The 15780-nt window shown below is 39.6% G+C and overlaps 1 protein-coding gene across 1 annotated transcript; it reads left to right on the plus strand.

The window, feature by feature from the left end:
- The first annotated feature begins 11919 nt into the window (after nt 1–11919).
- Nucleotides 11920–15611, plus strand: LOC103455372 (ribulose-phosphate 3-epimerase, chloroplastic). The gene is made up of 10 exons (XM_029092172.2): nt 11920–12324; nt 12714–12828; nt 13039–13179; nt 13265–13378; nt 13714–13792; nt 14326–14435; nt 14547–14603; nt 14900–14969; nt 15065–15173; nt 15398–15611. Exons 1-9 carry the CDS (start codon nt 12206–12208, stop codon nt 15112–15114), a joined length of 855 nt encoding a protein of 284 aa, XP_028948005.1. The 5' UTR covers nt 11920–12205; the 3' UTR covers nt 15115–15173; nt 15398–15611.
- Nucleotides 15612–15780: the final 169 nt, after the last annotated feature.

Here is a 15780-nt window from a genome sequence, read left to right on the forward strand (position 1 = left end):
AATTATTAGGCAAGTAAATCGGATTCGATATTTACAGATTTTGTTCATAACTCAGATAATCTAATGACTACTAGTATGAAGAAGATGAATGGTTCATGGTTTTAACGAAATTCCAATTGAGGAAGATTTCAAAATTAATTGCAGATTGTGCTTACAAATGAAGTCTAAGGGCACATTTGAATATACTTTTAAAATGACTGAAAGCGCTTTTAGAGAAAAATATTGTTGGGCTCCAAAATCACTTTAAGTGCTTTCTGCAAGAAACACCAGTTATGTGCTGCTTCCAGGAAACATTTTAAGTGCTTTTCTCTAAGATTTACTTGTATCTTTACTAAATATTGGTTCTAAAAATATTTTTACTAAAAACGCTTTCAATTATTTTAAAAGCACATCCAAACGAACTCTAAGTTGTTGCATCCACCTAACCGTTGGTTTTCTCCCCATTTGTTTAAGGGGTTGTCTTAAATTGTTTTTGTTAGGGGAAAAACCTTCATTAGAAGAAAAACATACAAATTTCTTCCTTTTCAAACTCATTTTCGTAGTGGCTCAGACTGGATATTATTGGAACTGAATTCAAACTAATTTTATAGAGCCTCACCCTTAAGAGACAATATGTTATTTCGTCGTCCAATTTAATAAGTTCAATATCAACGCAGATAAATTCCTAAAACAACAACCATAACATTGGCCAAATTGAATGAAAAGAGTCGAGTCCAAAAAGGCCTTTCCAGTATGCGCTAATTATATATCTCATCTTTAAACCAAGGTTTTGATTCAACCATAATACATAAGCAAGCATAAATTTTTAAAAAACCCCTTTGGAACCTAAAGCATTTTCCTCTATGGAGCAAATTTTTCGTTTTGATCTTTCAAGTACTCAATCTTGTGTACTTTTGAGTACTTATTCACCGAAAGCGAGAAAATTCACACAGCATAATTGACCAAATTTTATTTGCAACACAAAAATTCATCATAATTTTGATCCTGCTATGTATTTTTAGATGCACAAAGTTCGCTTTGGTGCCTCTACAGACTCTTCTTCTGTGTCATCTAAGACCAGGACGATATTCACGGAAACGTTTCTAGCCTGCAAAAAGGATATGACCACCGCCAGCTCGGGTCATGTACCGTACATTGTGTGCACGTATAGATTTTGACAGCATTGCTTAAGCCGTACATTGTGTGCACAGAACGAACTCAGTCTGAGCTGTGATTGTGCAGCCATGCCTTATGCTGCAATGGATTATTGTTGAAAGTGTTGAGTATATTTCGGCCTCTAGAGTTAGCTACCATGTTCTCTAGGGTTAGTCTTTTCTTTGATTTAATTAAGGGAGATGATTGATTGGTGAAAGTTGTTGTAAGGCTTAGACTAGGCTACTTTCTTTTCCTTGATTTAAGGGAGATGATTGATTGATGAAAGTTGTTGTAAGGCTTAGACTAGGCTAGTTAGCTTTGCTTTTTCTTTGTCTTTGTCGGCTGCTTGCAGCAGCCATCTCACCCTTCTTTCTTTCTTCTTTCTTTCTTTCTCCACTCCTTCCTCATATATACCTGAACCATTGTACATTGAACTTATGATATATATTACAAATTAAAGCCATAATTTCTAAAAGTTAATACTTCGTCTCTCTAGCCTTTTCTCTCCTCCGTGAGAGCCATTCCCTCCTCCGTGAGGGTCCCTCCTTTGTGGGGGTCTGCCAGTGACTCTGAACCATCCTCCGGTTTTTGTCCTCAGTCTCTTAATGAGATCTATTCCTACCTCCTGGACTTCAATTTTCTTCCGATTTAATTCTAGAGTCTTAGTATATTTTACCCTAATCTTAGTATATTTTGGTTAATATATTGGAAGAATTTTAATACTTTGAATTGTATTTTCAATATAGGAATTTCAACTTCCTCTGGAGCAAAACAGGACCAAATGGACGAATTTTGGAGTAATTCCAGTTGGAGGACGTTCGTTAGTCACTTAGCGTGATCGTATCAAAATTTGGGATTTTTCCCCGGCAACGGCGCCATTTTCTTGATAGGATTTTTACTACTCATGTGAACGGGCTTAAATCTCCTATTTTACTTGCAAGAATCACAAGGTTATTGTAGTATAAACGAATCTCGCAAGGTCGTCTCCACATGAATTATTAAATAATTTGAAACTAATCAGATTTCATTTAATTATTGTAGAGTAGAAATTGAGGTGATTGCTTTTATAACCTAATTAAAATAAAACGAAATTAATGACTTAAAATAAACAATCTGCAATATTAGAGCTAGAGAGAAAAGAAAACAGTTTTGGGAGAATAAAATTAAGAAAGCACTAGGGTTCCACCATCACCTAGCAATCCTATGAATTTTTACCGATTACTTATGATCTACACATGCCACTTTGAAGGTTAGATTTTCCTAATTCATATTTTACTTGGAACCTCCAACATAGAACGTATATCTAACATGCAACCCATCCGGACGTTCGGATCAAATCTGAACATGAAAGACTCATTATGCTTTATGAAAATCCTTTGAAAAACCATGCAATCATCAAGACGTGATATTCATCCTAAGTGAAATTACAATTATTAATCACAAGAAGCCAGCGTCAATTTCAGGGAACCTTCCGACCAAAATTGCATCAAATTACTTTTCTAAAGATCCTAATGGTGATCAGGCATTAAGACAATTAGATAGTTTATATCCCGGTGATTAACAATTCAAAGTATGCATGCAATCAATCATAAGTAATTGAATAAAAATCACATATTCATGCTAAGGCTCAAGGCTTCGCCCTAGCAATAGAAATTAGTTCCGCATATTCATAATTGAAATCATAGAAAATATATTCAAGAAAATGATTGAAAGCACCTTCAAGTAAAAAGTCTTCAAAACCCTAACAATTCTCTGTCTCCAAAATTGCATCAAAGAAAGCGTAAGGAAATATGGTAGACGGCCAAGCCATATATCTGCCAAGCCTCCCACACAAACCCTAGGAAACTAAAATTAATTCCAATCCCCACAAAAACTTAGGAAACATAACCCTAAATTAAATGATAAAATTCGTCTAAAATCTGAACAGCCACTTTTTGACGCATAAGCTGCTCCAAAACTGGCCCAATATAGCTGGATTTAATGTTTGGAATATTCTGAACACTTTTCCAGAAGGCCACGAACCCATCCGATGTCATCTTGGGCTCCAAAAATGCAATTTAAGCCCAAAAACGTCATTTTCCAGCACTGCGCACTGCTTCTTTATTTTATAGCCAGAAAATAACCGCTTGGTGGAAAAATCTCAAATTTTAATAAGATCACGCTAAGTGACTAACGAACGTCCTCCAACTGGAATTACTCCAAAATTCGTCCATTTGGTCCTGTTTTTCTCCAGAGGAAGTCGAAAGTCTTATATTGAAAATACAATTCAAAGTATCAAAATTCTTCCAATATATTAACCAAAATATACTAAGATTAGTGTAAAATATATAATATAAAATCTACTCATCAGTCCCTCCTTTGTGGGGTTCTGCCAGTGACTCTGAACCATCCTCCGGTTTTTGTCCTCAGTCTCTTAATGAGATCTATTCCTACCTCCTGGACTTCAATTTTCTTCCGATTTAATTCTAGGGTCTTATTCCAACCCCTTTGCCTTTCCCCTTATTCTTTTCCGCGAATTTACTCCTCACCTACCTAAATCTTTTAGAGTAACTCCTTGATCCCTCTGCCTCCTTCAAGCTTTAATTGTACTTTCCAGAAACGCTCTCTCCGCCCCGAGTGTCAGTTTATCCCATCCAGGTCAGATCTAGGTCTGCGGGTCTTGTCTCTGGGATGATAGGAAGGTGGACAAGAGGATCTCTTCCTCTCAGACATAATTACCATGGCAAATCGAAGAAAAAAGATAGCACAACCCCACAGTGGGGTGGGTCGGGCCTTAACTTTCTCCCACCAAATCCAGGCAAAAAAGTAATATCTCCAAATCCTCTTCAGCAATCTTCACCAACAACAACAGCCAACTACCCAAGAGTATTCAATGGTGGTATTAATGAAGAGGTATGTTGCAATAATGGGATACAATCCTCTATTTGCCTGCTTGTGGTTATTTTATACACCCAGTTATTCCTTAACAGATTGAAGAACAGTGAGAGAGATACGGGAAAAAACAGGAAAAACAAGGGTAGAAAGTCTAATCGTTTACTGTGTTCTACTGGGTTAATTATTCCCTGGGAAACCTACCAAGTGCAACAACAAATGGCAGGAGATGGAGTGGATGATCTTGTGGTCCACTTGGAGAAAAGCATGGATCTATCTACTGTGGAACAAGGAATTAAATTGGTGGGTACTGCTTTGGTCAGTAAAACGCTTAACAAATGGGGGGTTCGCAACATTCTCAAATCTGCCTGATAGAGGTGGGGAGACATAGAGATTAAGTGGGTCAAAGATAATACTTTTGTTATTAAGGTTAATGATGAAATTACTGCTGCTAAAATTATTAACCAGGTCCCATGGGCGATTATGAAGCAAAATTTCTCTGTTAAAAGATGGCCCCTAGAGCTAGCCTTGGAGGAAATAGACTTGCATACAATCTCGTTTTGGATTCAAATAAGGGGAGTGCCGCCTTCTCTGAGCTCTGAGGCGAACATCAGGCGATTGGCATCCAAGATTGGGAAAGTCCAGGCAGTGGAAGATCCAGCCAAAACTAGGGTTTTTTTAGAGTGAAAGTGGAGGTGGATACTGCAAATCCTTTAACTACAGGGTGTTGGCTACCCAGGGAAAACAATACAGAATCGTGGATTGAATTTAGGTACGAAAGGCTACAGGATTTTTGCTATCGATGTGGGAGAATTGGACACCCAAACACTGAATGTACCTTTGAAGCAGTTAAATGTGAGATGGCTGGATATGGAGAATGGACTAAAACGGCTCCAATTAGGGATATCAGTGAGTATCCAAAGCCGCTGCCCATTACCTTGGGGGAACACAGTTTTGCATGAGCATCGCGTGTGGGCCGAATGCATCCGAATAGAAAACAAGGGGCTTATGGTAATGGAGATGGAGATGCCACATGAGGAGAAAGGAAAAGAGCAGATGGGGGGAAGGAATTCCCCAGAATGCAGATCTTTTACTCTCAACCTGAGCAGACAAGTCAAATGACATCCCTCAGTAGGGGCAGTTCGAAAGTTGAGTGTAACTTGGATCCAATTGTAGTGGGGGCAGGAATAAAAAATAAAAGGGAGTGGGAAGCAACCAACAGAGATGTGGGGCAATCACCTCGAAAGAAATCCAAAGTTGTGGAAGGAAATAAGGGGGCTAATGACAATGAAGGGGAAGGCGATAAGAATGCCTTGTTCACGGAAAATGCGGGATCTTCTTCCCGAGGCGGTGGCGGCTGGCCTTCAACAGCCACAACATCGCCATGACACACTTATTTTGGAACTGCCGTGGTCTAGGGTCTGACATGGTAGTTCGAGCCCTTCATGGGCAAATGAGGGAACACAGACCCTCTATGATTTTTCTCTCGGAAACAAAAATGAAAGATCATAGAATAATAGGGGTGAGAAGGAGAATAGGATATGCTAATGGTTTTAATGTTGCACCAATTGGCAGAGCGGGTGGCCTCAGCCTATGGTGGGACGACTCGATTCAGGTGGAGATTACAGATTCTTCTAAGCATCTCATTGATGCTCGCTGCTGTATTGTTGAATCGGGAGTGGTGTTTCGGTTTACCGGTACATACGGCACGTCTTACAGGGCTGAGAAAAAAGTCATTTGGAGGGGAATGATTCAAAATTTCAGACCGGATAGTATCCCTTGGATTTGTGGTGGTGATTTCAATGAGTTCTTATGGGATCATGAGAAAGTGGGTGGTGCTGAAGTAAGATACAACCGGCCAAGGTACTTGGAGGAATTCATGAATAAGGTGGAGGTCTTGGATTTAGGCTTCAATGGCCAAAAATTCACTTGGCGGGGGACTCAAAATGGGCAACTAGTTGAGGCCCGATTAGATAGGGTTCTGGTCAACGATCGTTGGTTGTTTACTTGGCCGGACTCTTTTGTTACTAACGCCATGACTCTTGGGTCTGACCATTGTCCTGTTTTACTGCATTGTGAATAGAAAGCTGTTATAAAGAAAAAGATGTTCCGTTTTGAGGCTTTCTGGACCAAGGATGCCGAGTGTAAAGAGATCGTGAGGAAAGCTTGGGAGAGGAGCTGTGATGGTAATCTGTTACAGAAATGGAATAAAAAGCTGCATTTATGCCGTACCACTTTAACTAGCTGGAGTAAGGCAAAATTTCATCAGAGGGGGAGACAGATTAAGGATATGATGGTTCAATTGGGACGGTTACAAGAGAATTGGGGTCGAAATGCGAAAGAGATTGATTCACTTTCAAAACAGGTTGATCTCTTGTGGAGACAAGAAGAGTGCTATTGGCAGCAAAGATCTAGAGTTCAATGGCTTAGGGAAGGGGATGCTAATACGAAGTTTTTTCATCAGTCTACTCTGCATAGAAGAAGAAGAAACAAGGTGGTTTCTTTAAAAAATAGCAACGGGAATTGGATCGAGAACCCTAATCATGTCCGGTGTTTGTTTGATGAGTACTTCATGGAACTCTTCACGTCATCGGGTCATCGGGAATGGGGTAATTTATTAGACTGTGTTTCCCAAAAAATTTCAGATGAAATGAATGTGTCTCTTTTGGCAGTGGTCTCGAGCGATAAAGTCAGGGCAACTGTCTTGCAGATGGGGAGTTTAAAAGCTCCGGGCCCAGACGGCTTTCCTGGAATCTTTTATCAAGCTAATTGGGATATCATTGCTACGGAGGTAAATGAGATTATTTGGGAAATGATGAATGGAACGGAAAACCCAGGGCGAATCAACGCTACTCACTTGGTGCTAATTCCGAAGGTTCTTAAATCGGAATCTGTTGCTCAATTTCGTCCGATTAGCTTATGTAACTATTCTTATAAGGTGTTTTCCAAGGTTTTGGCAAATCGTCTCAAGGTGGTTCTGTCGGTTTTGATTTCTCCTTCCCAAAATGCTTTTGTTGCGGAGAGGCAAATACATGACAATATTGGAATTGCACATGAACTTTTTCATTTCCTAAAAACAAGGAAAGCAAGGAGCCATTTTGAATTGGGAATAAAGTTGAATATGCAAAAGGCCTATGATAGGGTGGAGTGGGATTTTTTAATGGCAATTATGGAAAAGATGGGGTTCGATGATAGATGGAGAAAGCTGATTTTTTGCTGTATTTCGTCGGTCAATTTTGCCATCATGCTAAATGGTCAACCGGGACCCAAATTTGCTCATTCTCATGGTCTTCGACAAGGTGATCCAATCTCCCCGTACCTTTTCCTTCTGGTCAGTGAAGTTATTTCTCTGCTTATTCAATAGGCTAGTGACAGGAAGTGGATTGGGGGTGCAGATGAGCCCGTCGGGTCCGAGTATTTCCCACATTCTATTTGCTGATGATACTCTTATCTTTCTTAAGGCGGAGGAAATGAATTGCAGGCATCTAATTCAGTTGATAGATAAGTTCTGTGCGGCTTCGGGGCAACATGTTAATAAGTCTAAGTCTAGTGTTTGTTTTGGCTCCAATGTGCTTGAGGAGGTCTCTCGACATCTAGCAGTTATTCTCGGGTTTGAGAGGGTGGGAGATCCGGGGATTTATCTCGGGGTTCCTGCTATGTGGGGAAGATCAAAGAAAGCCGGTCTTGCCTATGTTAAAGGGAGGCTTTTGGATAAGATGCAAGGTTGGAAAAAATCAACGTTTTCGCAAGCCGGTCGGGAAATCCTGATTAAGGCTGTGGCACAAGTTATCCCGGCTTATCTAATGAATTTGTTTAAGTTTCCTATATCGTTTTGTCACGAAATGGATGCCTTGATCTCTAAATTTTGGTGGGGTCAACAACAGAGTGAAAATAAGATACACTGGGTTTCCAGGGAGAGGATGGGTCGGCCGAAGGAGGATGGTGGCCTCGGCCTTAGGAGCTTTGTGTTATTCAATGACGCTCTGTTGGCCAAACAGTGTTGGAGGCTGATTATGGAACCTAATTTTTATGGGCACTTGTGCTTAAGGCCTGTTATTTTCCTAATTGCTCTTTCCTTGATGCTAAGAAGGGTGGATGAGCTTCCTGGGTGTGGTCTAGCCTCATAACTGGAAGAGATATTCTTAGGGAAGGTGCTCATTGACAGATCATGGATGGAAATGATACGAGGGTTTGGGTGGACAGATGGCTCCCCTCCATTCTTTTGGGTAGACCGTCCCCATTGGGCTCGATTCAAGTCTCGAAAAATCTGATGGTGAAGTCACTGATTAGTCCTGTGAATGGGGAATGGGAAATTGAATTTTTAAAACCTTTCTTGACGGAATCTGAGGTTAAGGCAATCTTGGCTATGCATACTAGTGATCCGACGCTCAAGGACAGATTGGTATGGCATTATGATAAGAGGGGGTCTTATTCAGTCAAATCAGGCTAGTATTGGAGTCTTTCACGAAATATTGATCGCTGCCATCAATCTAACAGGTTAGCCTCCATTCCTTCTACCTTATGGAAGATTGTCTGGAAGTTGAAGGTTTCTCCTAAAATAAGAACTTTCATGTGGAGAACCCTGCATGCGGCTTTAGCTATTATGAAGAACTTATTTATTCGTAGATCATCTCTTTCTCCCATTTGCCCTCTCTGTAATTCTTATGATGAATCAATTGAACATCTCTTCCTCTTTTGTCCTTGGGTGGAGGTGGTTTGGTTTGGGGGTTTGCTGAACTTGAGACCTCATCGACAACATGTTTCAAGCTGGGTAACCTGGCTTGTGCAAATGGGGGATGCGGAGAATGGGTCGATGGAGGTGAAGATTAATCGCCTATCTTATATTGCTTTCACATGCTGGCATATTTGGAAATCAAGATGTGATTTTCAGTTCAACAACCAAGTTATATATCCCAGCAAGGTGGTAGCAGCTATCTCCAGTTCAGTCTCGGCTTTTCAGGAATCTATCAATCTGCCAAGGTTCCCATCTTTGCTCTGTCAACCAAACTTGGGTGAGGGAGTGCAGTGGACTCCTCCGAATCAAGGTGTAATCAAAATTAATGTGGATGCTAGTTGGGAGGCTAGTGTGGGTGGGGGCTTCACGGGGGTGGTGGCAAGGGATGCGAGTGGGAGGTTTTTGGCAACTTCTAGGCTTAGTGTAAAGGCTTTTGGTGCTACGATGGCAGAGGCTTTGGCCATTTTACATGGGTGTAAGTTGGGGGTTGGAAACGGGTGGAATTCCATTTGGATTGAATCAGACTCGTTCGAAGCTATTTCTTGTCTGAGGGATCCGGCAAAGAAGGGCAGCTGGGATGCTTTTCCCATTCTTAGGAAGTGCTATCGTTTGGGAATGGCTTTTCAAGCTTGCCGCTAGTCTTGGGTTCCAAGACTAGCCAACTCGGTCACGGACTTTTTGGCGTCACGAAATTGTAAGGAAGCATGTGAGCAATTCTGGGTCCTTAGACCCCCATCTTCCCTGGTCCATGTCTTAAACAATGATGACCTTCCTTGCCCTCATTAGTAGTTTTTGTTTGTTTAGAAGGGACGCTTTAGCATTAGATGCGGCGTCGCAGTTTCCTTGTACCTTCTTGTTTATCCTTTTGTTGTTGATGTTGGTTGTTTGCCTCTTGGGTAGGCTTTCTTGTATCTTTTTGGCATCTTTGCCCGGTTATATCTTATCTGTTTTCCAAAAAAAAAAAAAAGCCATAATTTCTATAATTATATATCGACTGCTCTTTTTAGTGGGGAGGAAGCGCAGGCGAGGAATCGCTTCTCTCTAACTAAATCTAAACAAGCTAGAATGCTTCTATCGATAGAGCTTTCAAATCTACACAACCCTTTAAACAATGGAGCAGAAAAGTTTCAAGCTCTATAGATTTATTTACTTAATGACTATAAGTTTACTGCATGTAATAATTGACAATTTTTAGCAAGTTGCAGGCAATTTTTCTTCAACTGTGGCAGTGTTTAGGTGTGGATAGAGAAAGATAAATGATATCTGATAGAAAATGCTGGTTTACTCCCCCTTAATTAGATGATAAATGCTATGATAATTGAACGTTAAACCCCCACTTTTATTGAATCATAAACTTATTTCAGTACAATCACGTTACTGTTTTTTTTTTTTTTTTGAGAAAAGTACAATCACGTTACTGTAGTGTTATATAGATAATTATGTCAAGATTGAAAATGCTGGTTTTTCTCCTTATCTGCGGTCATAAAACACAAGTATAATTAGTTTCTTATTCACTTACTAACTGGTTAACGTTTGACGTTCATATATACGAGAGAGAGAGAGAGAGAGAGAGAGAGAGAGAGAGAGAGAGAGAGAGAGAGAGAGAGAGAGAGAGAGAGAGAGAGAGAGAGAGAGAGAGAGGAAAAGGTGTTATGTACCGTTGGAAAATTTGGCACATCGGTCAAGTGAACAACCAAATTTGCAATAGTGAATTGCATGATCATTCAAATCAACATTTTGAAGCTGAGGAGGGCACTGCACCGAGCAGAATGTAGCGCATGTATCAGGTAGCGATGGGCAAAAGCCAAGGCATCTTTCGTAACAACTATCATCTGCTCTAGTTGCATGTCGTCCAGTAAGAATCAAAATTATCGTTACCATTAAAAAACTTGCTTGAACACTCTTCCTCTCCATTTTTTACAAAATTCTTAATATTTCGCTTACGAGAACTCTTAATAGAAAAACTGTTAACTTAAAATATCTTGGCTAAACCAGGGATTAGAGACCACCTTTTATATATCTCATTTTCTAAACCTCTCATTGAGTTATTAGGCAGAAAATTTAATTAGATATATGCAGAGATTTTGTTCATATATAACTCAGAAAATTTAACGAAATTCCAATTGAGGAGGATTTCAAAACTAATTACAGATTGTGTTTGCAAGTGAAGTCTAAGTCGTTGCATTCACCTATAGGGATGGATTTTTTTGCAAAATTATCGTGCCAACCGAATTGTCAATTGTACCATACCGATTTTGAGCCAAACTTTTTGTGCCAATCGGTAATAGCACGGTAATGTACCGAACCGAAGTTTTTTAGTACGGTATTGGTATTTGATACAATTACCATGGTATTACCATACCGTATCGAAAAATATAAATATGTATTTTAGTGTTTAGTACATGAAGTTTATATAAAAAATAATAAATATTTAATGAGTGTCAATTACATGAAATCTACTAGGATTTGTGTTGGTGTGCTGCTGCCTGTGCTTTTTACTTTGTGCTTCTTGCCTGCAGTTTTTTACTACTTGTGCTTGCTACCTGCTGGCTTCAAGTGTGATTAAATCATCTGAAATGTATGAATTAGTTACAAAGGTGATGAAAAAAAATTGAAAAAATTGGCCTTGAATTGGGTTGATGAAAAAAAAAATTCTTCAGATTTTGACAAAAAAAAGTGGCTCAAGATAAAGTGATAATTACCATTACCATACCATGTCAACCGAAGTATTTGGCATACTGAAAATTTGACACGGTAATAGTAATCGATTTTGCAAACCAAAAGTTTGGTATGGAAGTTTTGGTACGGTAACCGTACCGAAACCACTCCTATTCACCAAACCATTGCCAAATATACGAGCTTGAAAGTTTTCTCCTCATTTGATTCAAGGGTAGCCTTTTTTAAGTTTCTTTCTTCCATTTTCAATTCTTTATCCCGTTTGATACCGTCATTGGAGTTTAGACATGAATAATTGAATTTAAGTCAATCTTATACAATCTGACCCCTCTACAAAAAACTTTTAAGACACAATACGTTATTGTTATTCAATTTCGTATCTTCAATCTTAACACTCATAAGTTCATTAAACATTATCCATCACATTAATTCAATTTAACCAAAATAGTCAAGTCCAAACCGAACCAAACTGTTACAAAACAACCTAAGAAAAGGAGTGAACCAAACCGTGTTTGCCCACTTGCAAGTTTACACAATCACAAGCAAAGCACAAAAGAGCGCCAACCATTTCAGATAAGAAAATCCCAACAAAAAACTGCGAGGACGACACGTGTCGGCCGCACGTTTTTTCTTCCTAAATTTCTCCGAGATTTTCCGATCCTCTGTGCAGAAAGATTGGTGGGAGGTAAATTGAAGACACAGATAAAAAAAAGACCGAACCTTTCTCTCACACTACGCCGTCGAACTGACCGTTGAAGCTAGAGAGACAGAGATTCAGGCGAGGAAAACATGTCGGCTGCTTCACTTTGTTCGTCAACTCTCAAGTCCCAGCAGATCAGCGGACTCGGGGGAGGTCTTAAGCTTCAAAAACCATCTGTTTCTCAACCCAGTTCTCTTACCTTCACAAGGTATTGCTTTTTTGATTTGGTTAACGTTGTTTCGTTTGAATTCCAATTGGGTTTGATTTTGTTTGTCGGATTTTTAAGTCGAGGATAGAAAGATTTGTGCTTTCGGATGAGACCCAGCTGAGGAAAGTAGTATAACGTTAAGAAATTGCTGTTCTTTTAGATTTGCCATTTAGAAGTTTGAGATGGGAATATTTTCGAATGTATTCATTTGATTGTTTTTGTAAAAAGCCGAATTCTTTGCTTGGATTGATGTTCTGGTATTTGAAATTTGTGCCTGGTGTCTTGTAATTAAGCTTGGCTGAACTCGAAGTGCAAACAATTGACCGGAAAAAGGAAAAGAATGATCATTTCCATTTCTGATGCTGCTTCTGTTATCGTTCCGATTTCAGGAGGAGATGTAGGACTCTGGTGAAGGCTTCATCTCGGGTTGATAAATTCTCGAAAAGTGATATCATTGTTTCACCATCTATTCTTTCTGCTAACTTTGCCAAGTTGGGAGAGCAGGTTCTTTTCTGTTTTTTATCTTTTTCAGCATATATTTCTTTTTTCGGTTTCTGGATTATAGGTGAAAACATGGATTCTGTAAACCTTGAATTGTTTATCATATGTTTTACTGCGAAAACTTCGTTTAAGAAAGATGTTCATCAGATTTTCCAATGTAGAAACATAAGATTGAAACTCTTAGCATTAGAGTTTGACTCTCACTTTATCTAGGTAAAAGCTGTAGAGTTGGCAGGTTGTGACTGGATTCATGTCGATGTGATGGATGGCCGTTTTGTTCCAAATATTACCATTGGACCTCTTGTGGTTGATGCTTTGCGCCCTGTGACAGACCTTCCTTTGGACGTGCATCTGGTATTTTTTGTTCTGCTGGTTTTGGTATTTATTAGATACGCTTTGAATAAAAGGCAATGGCTAATGTGAAATTGAAGCGGTGCAGATGATCGTGGAACCTGAGCAGCGAGTGCCAGATTTTATCAAAGCTGGAGCAGACATAGTCAGTGTTCATGCTGAACAATCTTCCACCATCCATTTGCACCGTTCAGTTAATCAGGTAAGGTTTCCCTTGTATCCTTGTGATTGCATACTTGTTAAAGAACTGATGTAGCTGCTTTACTGTTCTGAATTTGGTTAGTGTTATCTTGTCTCTGCTTCGAGTTCATGGGATGTAATATTCCAGTGGGTTGTGAGAAGTGAAGAAGTATGATATACATAGATGGTAAATCGAAGCTAGGGCTACAAGCCTACACGGTCCAATTTAGTTGTTTTTCTTTTTTTTAAGAGAATGCATTTAAGCGTATCCCTGCAATCGTGAAAGTATTACCAGAAAAGAATATGGTTTGTACCACGAAATCATTTTAGTAATCCTATACTTTTGCTGTAATTCAGATAAAGAGTCTGGGAGCTAAAGCTGGAGTTGTGCTCAACCCTGGTACCCCTCTATCGGCAATTGAGTATATCCTCGATGGTGAGTTTCTCTTTTGGATATAATACACATTCCGATTCTTTTGGGGGATATAATCGCGGCGGTGCTTTATAAAATTGATTCTTAATGACATTACATGGTCAAGTCTCGTTCCCCTATGTGGTGTATCTTGCTTGTATGAGATCACAAATGGTTTCGTATCTAGCCTACCCGAGAGACTAAGCTCCAAACAGTTGAAGTAGAAACTAAGTTGAGCAGAAACTACTTGTTCTAGTACAGGCGAGGAGTATTGATTCTTAACGATATTGACAGGCGAGGAGTTCGACAGAAATTGAGCAGAAACTACTTGTTCTAGTACAGCTATTGTAGATAAGTAAATTTCGCATAAAGGCAAACTTATATTCGAAATTCTGCCAGAATACTCCTGTTCTCAGTCAATTTTGCATTTTACATGATGAGTGAATGCACGGGAAGCGAGAGTACAATAAGAATAGACGATTGTTGCTCATTATTTACTCATCTGATATATCATCTGGTGAAATGGGGTGATATTGACTTTCTTTTTCATGATTCAGTGGTTGATCTGGTCTTGATTATGTCCGTAAACCCTGGCTTTGGCGGGCAGAGCTTCATAGAAAGCCAAGTGAAGAAAATTGCAGACTTGAGAAGAATATGTGTGGAGAAAGTATAATCCCGATTCACATTGATTCAGTCTCTCTCTCCCGCTGTGGGATTCCATGTATACACTTTATGTGAATGCAAGAGATACTCACAGTTTTGCTTGTTATTACTGCAGGGAGTGAACCCATGGATTGAAGTGGATGGCGGAGTTGGTCCAGCAAATGCATACAAGGTATGAGGACAAGTTTCAATGTACCTGTTATAAATAATGTGACATGTGTCGTGCTGAGAGCTTTCATAGGATGTAACTGTATCGACAAAAAGAACAAATTAGTCATGTTGACACAGAACCGAGCGCAATGACGTTCTTAGATTCATATAGCCGACCCCACTTAGTGGGAAAAGGCTTTGTTGTTGTTGTTGTAGTCGTGTTGACTAATTGAACATGAACGCATTTGTTAAGTGTCAAAGTTGTTGCACGATTTCGGATGTAATGAATCCAGTTTCAAATGCTTTCTGTCGTGGCAGGTTATTGAGGCCGGAGCTAATGCTCTTGTTGCTGGTTCTGCTGTCTTCGGAGCAAAAGATTATGCTGAAGGTACAGATCACACAGATCTCAGAGCCTATATTGTTAGTCCAGATGAGCTAATCGACTTAATATCTTAACATCGGCTTTTATTTTCAATCTTGCAGCTATAAAAGGAATCAAGACCAGCAAAAGGCCCGTAGCAGTTGCAGTGTGAAATGACGTCCAAATGATCTTCTTGTTTTCAAAACGTGAATCCATTTTCGTCGTTGCCATGTAAGCCATCTTCTCGTTCATTCGAGTTTCTGACTGAATGAATTTTTCGGAATATGAAAATTTTCAATCTGTGGTTGGATTACTGCATAAGTTGTCTGCTTAAAATTGATCTGGTTGACGGACTTGAATCTCCGCACATGACGCGCGGCTCTTTGAAGCATGAGTTTGGTTTCGGTCTGAAAATTTTCGTGACTAACCCAGATAAGTTCTCTTCGTATCTGCAGACATTTACGTACGGGCTAGGAAGCATACTCATCACATCATCTTCTCCTCTGATGTGCTTTCGGTTCGTGCAATATCTCTTATCAGAGAATGGAGATAAACTAATAAGCAACTAATCTAAGTCTGCGGTTCGCCTACGATGCATAGGTTCTGCACCATTTCCTTGGCTATGTATGTAACAGATCATTCCAATGTTAATGAAGCATTTTTCTTGTCTTCCTTCTCTCTTCTTGCTTTAATCGTTTTCCTTATCCCGTCTAAAATGAAACAAAATGTTAGTTTAAATACTATATTGTCTGCAAGACGCTTGTAGCTCAAGTAATTAAGAGGATTATCCTCGCCCTGAAGTCCAGTGCTCGGGTCCTCCCTCCTTTGTTTAAGAAGA

This window comes from Malus domestica, chromosome 14 (assembly GCF_042453785.1).
Source record: "Malus domestica chromosome 14, GDT2T_hap1".
NCBI lineage: Eukaryota > Viridiplantae > Streptophyta > Magnoliopsida > Rosales > Rosaceae > Malus > Malus domestica.

What these genes read in the sequence shown, in the direction of transcription:
- LOC103455372 (XM_029092172.2), top strand. Translation starts at nt 12,206, where the DNA reads ATGTCGGCTGCTTCACTTTGTTCGTCAACTCTCAAGTCCCAGCAGATC. An exon ending in TGCACCGTTCAGTTAATCAG is followed by an intron (nt 13,379 to 13,713) that starts GTAAGGTTTCCC and finishes GCTGTAATTCAG; the next exon opens with ATAAAGAGTCTGGGAGCTAA. An exon ending in GAAGAATATGTGTGGAGAAA is followed by an intron (nt 14,436 to 14,546) that starts GTATAATCCCGA and finishes TTATTACTGCAG; the next exon opens with GGAGTGAACCCATGGATTGA.